The sequence below is a fragment of the Barbatula barbatula genome, assembly GCF_947034865.1.
Source record: "Barbatula barbatula genome assembly, chromosome: 6".
In the NCBI taxonomy this organism is placed as follows: Eukaryota; Metazoa; Chordata; class Actinopteri; order Cypriniformes; family Nemacheilidae; genus Barbatula; species Barbatula barbatula.
In genome coordinates this window covers 284,341-295,950 of record NC_136765.1, presented here as the reverse complement: position 1 = coordinate 295,950, position 11,610 = coordinate 284,341, and the positions used below count along the sequence as shown (strand labels likewise).

Here is an 11,610-nt window from a genome sequence, read left to right as displayed (position 1 = left end):
CTATTGCTTGAGACTTCAACATCTCTTGGTCTGGTCATAGTCTGACCCTTAATCCAGCAGCAGTGGCGAGATTACCTCAGAGACGGACCACAGACACATGCGATGTTATGCCTTCTTGGGATAAACGCTGAAAGCCTCCTCTGTGGAATGAGACCCTGGAAACAACCATGAAAGGGTTCTGACTGAGGTCCTTCTGCTTTCATGTTCTTGGACTCTGAACGTGTAGGCCTGTCGCGAGGGTCAATTTAGCGATTTATCACACGATATATAAACTTGTCGTCGGTAGTTTTTGGTGATGCAATATATCGCCATTGTGCTTTCCTGTATCTCAGTGTTATGAGCATTGTGTTATCAACTCAAGGTTGTGTGTCTGATCTCAGGGGATTGCAGATACTTCTGTATAAATGTATAGGGTAATGCAGTGTAAGTCGCTTTGGATAAAAGCATCTGCCAAATGCATAAATGTAAATATGCATTTGTTTACATAAAGATGAATGACATTAACATTTTATCTGATCGCGCTGCCTCTGTTAGTGCTGCTCTGTGTCTTTCTGTCAAAAGTGGGGCTCACAGGGCAGATGGCGGCAGGTGAAAGGACTGAGATTCTGTATATACCCTGCGTTCCAATAGGCATACTATCCGTCCTAATGATGTCCAGAATGATGTACTCTAACGGCTGATATTACCCACAACTCACAGCGAGTGATGAATGATATAACTGATGCGTCACTAAATTAACAAAGTATACAGTAAACATTACATGCGAAATAATGACTGAATCGATACGTCAATGGAAAGAAGAGCTGTATTGATGTGAGTGAGTTATTGGCCACAATGTTGTCTAGGCAACAACGGCCTCTTCCGCATCCTGTTATGTCCCATGCACTCTTCTGCCATGCACTTAAAAGTACATACTATTCCAACACAAACACAACAATACTAACTATTAGGGCTAGTATAAGTATACTTTTTAAAACATTTTGCTAACATTAGCTAAAAGACACCAGCTTATGTTAGCTTACTTTCTTGACATGCCCAGCCTTTTTAAGCCACCAGTGGAGGTTGAAAGAGTGTCACTGGTTTCTCTGGACGTTTTGGATGACTTTGTAAAAAAGGCTATCAGACTTAAGTACAAGGATGTTAAGAGTGTTTCTCTTATTACCAGTGTGATTTTGCATGCAACCAAATACTCTGAGGGGATGTTTGCTTCTTTTGGGAGCACAAGCGGACTGCCTGATTTTGGCAAAATCCTCAAAGTACTGATCGTGGGGAACCCGGCATCATTCATTATTGAATGTTTTTCAGCGTGGTACCTGGAGCACTTCAGATGTTATGAATTGAAAAGAAAATCCTCTACAGGACTTCAAATTGCTGACCCTGAACAACTGAATTCCTTCCACCCACTGGCTTCTTACATGGCGCAAGGAAAACTGATGGTGTCACCCAAGGTGTTTTTACTTCATTAAGGTATTTTATAGTAAAATCTTGCATAGTTAGGGCAAAAAGGTATTTCAGATTTTATTTAATTATATTTTGCTTTTTAAATAAAAGGATAACTGGTGTTAATTAAATGATGCCATATTTTTTGGAGGTTATTGTTACCAAATGCCCATAATAAATTCCTTATTTTAACTATTTATATTATTAACTGTGATGACTTATATTGTGTTGATACTTTGCACATTATAATAATGTAAATAACCCTGTGAAAGTGACCATGATCTTACAGATTATGATATTGTGTGAATAGTTATGGTAGTGGTGCAATCAAAGACTCAATAGTTTTTTGTTGACAATGCTACATAGTGTTTATTTCAGTTCATTTTCATCATTGTACCTCTGTACAAATTGCAATAATACCATGTATTTTTCCACTTATTCTCCGCAATCTCTTATTTTCAGAATTTGAGCCCAGTGGTTCTCCTTATCTGCTAAGCTTCCAGCATACTACATTTCGTTACACTGTACTTGTATAAAGTTGAATCTAATCTAATCTAATGCTGCTTCACGTCATTCTTGCGGATGATGACATTCGTAGAGTCCAGGTTGTATATCTTCCAGAGACAGTGGATGAATTGAAGACTACACTCAAGGTCAAGCTTGATCTAGAGGGTGATATCATTATCCAGTTTCAAGATCCAGAGTTCAACAATGAGCTTTGCAACTTGACGAAAATGTCTGAGCTACCAACAGAGAGACCACGGCTAAAGGAACAATCCAGTGTGCTCCCTTCTGCATTTTCGTGTGATGATAGTTGTTCTGAAACAATTGGGACCTCAGCATCCTCTTCATGTCCTACATCAACCTCTCGCTCTAGGCACTGGCCTGACCCTTTTGTCATACCTACCTTCTCTTATGACATTGAACTTAAGCTCAAAAAAGGTAATGAGGCTTTTAAAACAGATGGGTCCCTACTTGCTGTTAATGCTGCTATGAAGAGAGACATACTTGACAAAGTGGGATGTGCTATGTACAAGTTCAATGCATATCCGACATCAAAACAGATTGAGGATGTTGCCAAAGCCCTCGTTGGAAAGCACGCCTGTTTGAGAGAGCCAGGCTCCTCACAAGGGTGGTTCTGCTGGAAGTTCTGCTTTGCTTTTAAGATGGGTAACCTCCGTCAAAAGTACCGTATTGCTGGGTGCCCTGAGCTTACAGTAAATCAAAAGAGGTTAGCAGACATGTCAACTGTGACCAAGACAATGAAGAAAGCAAAAAGGTCAGAGCTCAATTTTTTGCCAGATTTTCCTGAAGGGAAGTCTCCAGACTGCCTTGAAAGTGATAGAATAATTCTGATGCAAGAGATGAAGAAAAAGAAAAAGGATAAGAAAATGATAGATTCTCTGATGGAAAGCACATTTGCCTTGCGGAGGAAGGAGATTGTTAATGGTGAGCCTCCTGTGTCCGAAATCAAAGACAGGTGGCCAGCGGTGTTTATGAAAAAACAGGTAATATGGTTATTCATTTTTCAAATATAAATCCAAGTCTTACATGCATGAATGTTTTGAGTGCTTGTCAATATTTTTTAAATTGTATTACTAGTTTAGTTTTGCCCAGATGAGAAATTATTTATCTTAATGGTCTAAAAGAGCCAAAGCCATACTTTACTTATGTACAGTTATTTTTATGTTCTGACTTTTAATTTTCGCTTTGGAATTTTTGTTAAAGATACGTGCTGAGTTTATGCGCATAGTTTCTACGGATCTCCACCAGTCTTTCTCTGATGGACTCGACAAATATGCACCAAGACTGTTACAGATGTACAGATTGCGAACTAGTAGTAGTTCTGACCTGCGCAGTCTTCTTGAGCCCCTTGATGTGGAAGTAAGGATGATTTTTTATTTGATCGCATTACCTTTGTTGTCATTGTTAAAAATCTAATCTGGTCAAAAGCTATTATCAGGGATGATCTCTTCATAGTTTGTCGAAATTAGCCCTTTTGTTTGGAAGCCAATAGGTGTCATTTCACTGTGGCCCCCTTTTTGTTATCAACAAAGAACTAAAATAATTTGTTGCGATTTGAAAAGAGGCCATTTTTATTTTATTTTTGTGTTTTGAGACTTCAAACCAGAAGAGACGAGCAGCTGCTTTGCTTGGACTCCCATACTACCTAAAGGAGGATCCCTGCAGTTTCATACGTGTCTGTGAGGTATGCGTGTTGGTTTTTATGTGGCATAGGAAAATCTATAGGGAAAGTTCACTAAACTATTAAAATTATTTCAATGATTACTCTCCCTCATACAGTGCTTTCTTTCGATTAAAAGATATATGTTGAAGTGCTTGTCGACCTTATTTCACATAGGGTACAGCCTCTGTCTGGGTAACCATGTGCTTATTAAGAGGGTTACCATGTGCTTATACAGACGAAATGTGTTCATTTTTATTTATCAAAACCGTGGATAACAATGTTTCTTTGGAAACTGTATTATTCGCATGTTGGCTGCCATACATTTAATTGAATGTGCCGTTTTTACCTGCTGCTCACAGCAAAACTCTGCGATGGGAAACCGAGACCTCTTTTTTTTTAACCTAGATTAGGCAGTTTGCAATGAATTTCAAATTGTGGATCAATTTAAAATGCACAGGAAATCCTCAGTTTTGCATTTGTCCCTTCTCTTCCAATAGGGTAGCAGATTCAATTTGGTATTATACGTCTTTAAATACAAATATTTCTGTTCATTTGTTCTTAGGATGCCATTTCAGAAAAAGATGCAACAAAAGGAGTTGACGTTGGCATTCTCATTATTACTGAGGGAGGCAGCCAAGCGTTGCTGGCAAAGGAAATGGTGAATGTTGCCGTGGTTCTGGAGGAGCAGATCATCCAACATGACCTGGAAGATGTTGCAAATGCCTTTGCTACACTCATGGATCTTCTTTACTGTCTAGACATAGACTATCCTAAGACACTTAAGTATACATTTGAGGTGATACAAAAAGTTTTCATGGGCATTGGCAGTGGCAGTTGTTCTCCAAAGGTTCATGGACTGCGCAACAGGCTGCTTCAAGAAGTGTGATGTCAGTTAGTGTTTTTCTTGCACTTTCTAGCTTTGGTTGGTTAGTTAGATAGCTGCTTTATAGTAATATTTATACTGTCTCCATTGTTCGAACACTTAACTTCTGTAACGAGAGACATGTTTTTGTTTAATCTATTTGTTCAAATTTAGCAGCAATTAAAGGCAGTAAGCTTTTATATTTCTTTATGTATGCACTAGTTTGCATAAGTAGCATGCTAATATGAAATGTCAATGTTAAAATATACCTTATAAAGGAAATTTAAATGAAATAAAATAACATTCTGCTTGTTATTCCATGTCCGGAAGTCATTTTTATGCAGTACTGTTCAACCTGTTGAATTAACTTAACATTCCAAGTAAGATAAACTAATTTTGGAAAAAGTAACCTGGCTGCCTTAAAAAGATAAGTTAATTCAACAAGCTGTTTCTTTTATCTAGTTTGCACAAATAATAATTATAAGTGTATGCAACCAGATACTTAGTTTTAACAACTAAACATTTGTTGGTCTTACAAATTCTATGTTCTTTTTACTCCAATTTAGGTTTGCGCAACTTTCTTTTCTTGTTGGTCCAATTGCCACAATTGTTGGTCAAAAAAATATGATGTTGATAACTCTTAACCATTTTAACCCCAACTATTGATTCTTAATTCAAAGAACTCTTAATATGTGTCAACAACTAAAGTTTTTTAGCATACTGAACTCAATATTTTAAGGCAGCCAGGTTACAAATTATTTCAAGTTGAATTAACTTGTTTGTTTTTACAGTGTAGGCGAATTGGAACGCAGTTTGTGTTTTCACCGAGATAACAGAGCTGGACCGAGTAGAACTGGAGTTGGGCTTGACTTGAATGATGTGTCAACCATGATGTGTAAATTATTAATTGCAGAAAACTGAAAGTTTGTGACAGATTATTGCATCATTACATTTCAGCCAAAACATGTGCGTGAATGTTTAAATGTTTATAGTACCTGCACCTGAAAAGTGTTTGTAAAGTCATCTGTTTCATTAAATCAAAAGTTCAATCCTGTGTTTCAGATGTGATATTTGATGTTGAAATGATTTGATTGTTAATAGATAATCTGTCATGCACTTGAACTTTGTATCTTCAAACACAGACAGAACCCAACATCCAGAAAAACACTTCTTCTCTTCTCTACATGAGCTTGGTAAGTACAAAAGTGTGTATGATTATACTTTTGTTTCTGATCTTAAGTGCTGTATGCAAATGTTCTTCGGTTATTTTTCATGTGTTGTAACGCACTAAACATTAAAAAAAAAGAATTTTTCAGGTTAAACTTTATTACACAGGAGATGATGGACCTCCGAGTTGTGCTGACTGTCGTTTATTTGTCTAGTTTTCCGTACACCCTTAAAACTCAAGAGTCCAAAACTCCGAACGTGACTGAACTGTCCTTCAGAAACATGGACTTCGCTATGAACCTGTATCGCAGAATATCGCTTCATCATGACAATAACATCATCTTCTCACCGCTCAGCGTCTCCGTGTCCTTCGCGACGCTCTTACTGGCGGCAGGAGGCTCGACGCGCGCTCAGATCGCTCACGGACTCAATCTGGCGTCTCTAGATGATGATGATGAAGTTATTCCACAACTTTTCCAGCATCTGCTGAGAAATATTTCCCTCATACAGCAGAACACAGCGCTGTTCGTGGACGACAGGTTTGACCTCGAGCAGGGTTTTAGCCATCAGGTGAAGCGGTTCTTCGGCGCTGACGTCATCGGCGTGGAGTTTGGAAAGACTGACGTCAGCAGGGACGTCATCAATGATTACATCAGCAAGAAAACCGGCGGTAAAGTGCGGGAGATGGTGAACAGCGTGGAGCCGCTAACGCAGATGATGCTGATCAACACCATCTTCTTTAAGGGTGAAACTTTCACACACAACTCGCTTTATTTCAGATTCTTTCAACTTTTTTAACAACAACTTTTGTTCTTCAAGGTGACTGGCAGCGTCCCTTCGACCCGAACCGTACTGAATGGGGCCGCTTTTACGTAGACAAGTACAATATCGTCCAGGTTCCGCTGATGTTCGCTGAGGATCAATTCTTCACGACGGAAGACGTCGATGTTGGCGCCCGAGTGCTGCGGCTGCCGTATCGCAGCGGTGCATCGCTACTGATCGCCCTGCCCGACGCGTCCGTGGACTACACCGCCATAGAGGACGAAATCACGGCTAAAAGAATCTTTGGATGGATAAAGAACATGAAACGAGTGTGAGTGCCGCACACAAACACTACACATGAATCTGCGTTTTCATCTCACAGCTCTTTCTCTGTCTCACATGCACTCTCAGGAAGATGGAGGTTCACGTGCCCAAGTTTCAGATGGAGCAGAGATACGGGATGCATGAACTTCTGCCACATCTGGGCATCAGCAGTGTGTTCCTGGACTCGGCCAACCTCACAGGCTTGAGTAAAGATGGGGGCGTGAAAGTCTCTCAGGTGACTGCACACACACACACACACACGTGACGGTGTTGATGACAGGTGTGTGCGTGACGTGTACTGTTGCGCAGGTGCTGCATACAGCCGTGATGGATGTGGATGAAACGGGCACGACTGCGGCTTCGGCAACATCAGTGGGCATTACCTCTTACTCTTTACCTGCCACATTCCGAGTGGACCGGCCCTTCTTTTTCTTCCTGTATCATGAAGCCACTCACAGTCTGCTGTTCATGGGTAGAGTCATTGATCCCACCAAAGACTCTCAGCAAACAACAGCATCATCCGGCCACGGACACACGTGAACCCCCTTCTGGTGGCCCTCTTGAGTTTGTTTGAGGGATGAAAGTGAATACAGACATGATACATAATGAATACACAAATAATCAATCACATTAAAGTGTCTTCATCTCATCACCATACACATACCAACGGCAAGAAATAAAGTCAGAGTATTGTCCTTCTGCAGTGTTTTCATATGACTGTGTGTTGCTGCTGATGGACTCCCCGCTGGCCAACACAGCTAAAACCGGACTACACTGGTTTCAGCTGGCTTAGCATGCTGGTTTAAGAGGGTTTTGACCCCTTTCTAAAACTGGTCAGGCTGGCAAACCAGTTCAACAGTAGCTTTGTCAGGCTGAAAGACCAAAAGACAGTTTCTTTTTCAACTGGGTAATTATATATTTAATCAGTTCAAGTCAAATTTGACAAAGCACTTTTCACAGTTTTGTAATGTTGGATTGCTGTTAACACACAATAGAACAGACTGTAGAGAAGGGTTGCCAAATCCTCTGTTTGTTCTTTTGTCAGAACCCAGCCAGCTCAATGGCCTTTTCACGGGTTCGCCCTCGCCAATAAACAGCTCCTTGTTTATTGAAGGTTATGCGTATATGAAGGTTATGCGTATTTGGTGTGTTGTGCAGGCAGTGGGCTCCGCGCTCGCCGGATCTATCCAAACCCGGAGCACTCTACCCTGGTCGGGGCAAGAGCGCCGGCACGGAACCAGCTCGACCCCAGATCCATTCTGGATTCTCACAACAGCAAAACTCAAAACACCTAAAAACATATTGAACAGTCACTGTTGTTGTGCATTATCCACACTTTCTTCATGACAATCACTGTATAGACGTAAACACCAAATCCCTTTAACATACAGAATAAAAACAACCAGATGACAGAATAAACAACTTCACATAAGTGTGTAGCACGAGGGCACTAGAAACACTCGAAGATTAAGATGCCCAATCAACATCGCCTGACTACGCCACCCTGAATCCCTCTCAGGGAGAGTTAAGTTAAATTATGGACACAGATTCACTGTGTGCCTTATAAACAGAAGGAATAGAGACGAGTTTCTTGAATAGTACAAAATTCACAATTTATTGACAAACATCTTATAAAAAAAAAGGACACGCCCTATTAAAAGGCCTAAATGGTTAACCAGGATAATCACAAATGGGAGCGGTAATCTTAAAATAGAGAACACCAACTTTAAGAGACAGAACAAACCCAAAGAAAACAAACTAGCGGACACTTGGAGGACTGACCGGCCACTGGCATGGGCCCACGCTATTGCCCCTGTGATATTCACCAGTACACGTGCCTAACAAAAGAGAAACACACACACACACACACACACACACACACACACACACGCACTCGCAAAGAGAAATAATTGTGAACAACAGTGTACATGCAGCACCACAGGAGAGTATCCACCAAATAGACCACACACGTGTTCCAGCCAGCACTCCCTAGTGATCCGCTAAACAAAAGACAAAAAAAGATGAAACAAATTAGTTGGTTCTCAGAGTAAAACTGATGCAGACTAAGAGCAATCGTACCCAGCTGTTTTAGACATGTCATAAAATAGGCAATTATCCGACAAATCCCACAAAAAGAAAAGGTTACATAAAACCAAAAGGGGAGAAAAGACAGCAGCGGCAAAGAAATTGGAAATCCTACGGAGAACAAAAATAAACCAAATGTTACATCAAATAAATAGAACATCATCTACACCAATAAATATATTGCCACTGCCGCAGCTAAATCACTCCCAAAACACATAAAATCCTACCGATGCTCTAAAAGGATGAACAGTACCACTTTCCAGGGTCACTAACGTGAATCCACCAGCCCCACGACCATCGAGGAGATCTAACCAGCCTAAAACACATCCCCAAAACAAAGTTAAGAGCAAATTCCCACGTGAAATTAAAATCAAATTCTAACTATATACACACGCAAGCACAGAGGAAAGCAGCCTAAAATAAGGCACACAGGTGTACGTCACTTTAGAGGCAATAAACAGAATGAGTGAAAACAGCAACAATTACCTTCTCGAGTCTCAACCAGCAAACAAAGCCAGTGAAAACAACTGCTTCTCTGGTTTTATAAAGCACCTGTGAACCTAATCATGTGCACAACTCCGCCCCTAAGGGAATGCTCTTAAAGGGGAAATGCTCTTAAGGGGGACATGCTCTTAAGGGGGACATGCTCTTAAGGGGGACATGCCACTTTTCCCCCTGCTACAATCCACCCCCCACTCTGTATCGGCGCCCCGACGATAACAAAACATAATTTAAGGGCATATAAAAAAAAAAGGAATAACCAGAAATTATAATAATAATAATAATAATAATAATCTAAATCCAGGGTCTAAACGTGGCCTGCATCATATTGCTAGACCCAGGGACTGGAGGGACTGCAACCCCATGTGCCCTAGTCCTTGTCCCCACTGGCAAATGGTAGACGTTAGAATACTTTCCTGCGTTTTCCCGACCACTCCGTCTAGGTTGGAACCCACTTGTACTAGGGGCCTCAGAGACCCCCACCGAATCGCTTCCCCGGTCCTCAACCACCTGAGGCTCTGTAGGAGGATCTAAAGAGGAGGAGTTATCCGTGGTGGCCAATCTATTGGCCTCCGCCTGAGGAGCGATCCACCACTCTCCCTCCGACTCTTCATCACTTAGAGGCCCTGGTTCAACCAATGGGACGTGTGAGGCAGGAGGCAAGTCTACAGGGGCAGATCGCAGATGAGAATAGTGCACATGTTTTACAGCACCAGAGCCTTGAAGGGACACAATTGAATACACTGATCCGTTATCCCTGGGAGCTTTAATCACTTTGTAGATGGTGGCCCCCCAGACATCTTGGATTTTTGCTCTTCCACGAATGTTGTAATCTCGCAGGTAAACCAAATCTCCCTCTCGAAAACTCCCAAGAGTCACTTGTCGATCGTGACGCTCTTTTCGGAGGAGTGCGGCAGCCTTCAGCCGTTCCTTGGCTGTATCGAATGCTACCTGCAGACGCTGCTGATGCTCCTGCACCCAATCGTTTATCGACCCTACTGGTGTTTCCTTGACTCTACCAAGGAGAAAATCAATAGGCAAATGGGGCTCTTGGCCGAACATTAAAAAATGAGGAGACTCACCCGTGGACTGATGAATAGTAGTGTTATATGAAAAAGTCATCTGGGGTAGATAGAGAGGCCAATCACATTTCTGGTCTGGCCGAAGGGTTCGCAAAAGTCCATGCAGAGTTCGGTTGAATCGCTCGCATTGTCCATTCCCTTGTGGATGGTAAGGGGTAGTGTGGGTCTTCTGAACCCCATAAAGTTCACACAGCTGCCGGATCAGGGCACTTTCAAAATTCCGACCTTGGTCCGAGTGAATACGGGCCGGCACACCAAACTTATAAAACCATTCACGAACTAGTATCCCAGCCACTGTATGGGCCCGTTGGTCTCTAGTAGAAACCGCCTGTGTAAACTTAGAAAAGACGTCAGTCATAATCAAGACATGTTCCCTTCCATCCCTAGAACGATCAAGAAGCGTAAAGTCTATGGCCAAAATCTGATTTGGTTTAGAAGCCAGAAGGTGTCCCATTGGGGCATGGGGTGCAGACTGCCTGGGTTTCGCCATTGTACATCGCTGGCAGCGATAGCACCACTGTTTTATATGTTCATACATCCCGGGCCAGTAGCACCTCTGTCGCACCAACTCTGTCGTCCTCTCATTGCCCTGGTGCCCGTGGCCATGATGCAACTGCTGTAACACTTCTTCCCTCAGGGCTTCGGGCAAAACTAACTGATATTGTTGCTCCCCTCCATCAGACCGAAGAACTCTACGATGTAGGATCCCTTCCAAGTCGATCAAACGATCCCATTGTCGCAACAATTCTTTCACAGGCTTGGGGAGTGCCCTTCGTTCCAGGCCATCAGGGACTTTCTTCCGACGCCAGAACTGTAGAACTGTGCCGATAACCGGATCTTGCTGTTGGAGAGAGGCCAGATGATCATTAGAATATGACGGCAATACAGAAATTGCCATTTGCATTACGTCCGTAGACCTTAAGTCAGGATGGGCTTGCAAACTTTCTGGAAGGAGGGTCCCAGGGAGAAGAGATTGTAAACTGGCAGACTCATCAGTAGGATGCACCTGTCTAGAAAGGGAATCAGCATTAACATTTGTTCGGCCAGACCGGTAGCGGAGAGTAAAATCAAAGGTAGCCAATTGAGCTGCCCATCTCTGCTCAGTGGCTCCCAGCTTGGCTGTGTTCAAATAGCTGAGAGGGTTATTGTCAGTCCAAACAACGCACTTATGCCCCAACAAATATTCCCGGAACTTTTCC

At 42.1% G+C, this 11,610-nt stretch overlaps 1 protein-coding gene across 8 annotated transcripts; it reads left to right on the top strand.

Annotated features, from left to right (window-relative positions):
• The first annotated feature begins 4,904 nt into the window (after positions 1-4,904).
• Positions 4,905-8,178, top strand: serpina10b (serpin peptidase inhibitor, clade A (alpha-1 antiproteinase, antitrypsin), member 10b). Of its 8 annotated transcripts, none has more exons than XM_079458739.1 (6): positions 4,905-5,413; positions 5,637-5,683; positions 5,873-6,402; positions 6,477-6,750; positions 6,831-6,978; positions 7,053-8,178. In XM_079458739.1, exons 3-6 carry the CDS (start codon positions 5,940-5,942, stop codon positions 7,281-7,283), a joined length of 1,116 nt encoding a protein of 371 aa, XP_079314865.1. In that variant the 5' UTR covers positions 4,905-5,413; positions 5,637-5,683; positions 5,873-5,939; the 3' UTR covers positions 7,284-8,178. The 8 variants fall into 8 exon arrangements, with proteins under 8 accessions (XP_079314865.1, XP_079314860.1, XP_079314861.1 ...); XM_079458734.1 differs by having other exon boundaries at positions 5,826-6,402; XM_079458735.1 differs by having other exon boundaries at positions 5,807-6,402.
• The last annotated feature ends 3,432 nt before the right edge of the window (positions 8,179-11,610 follow it).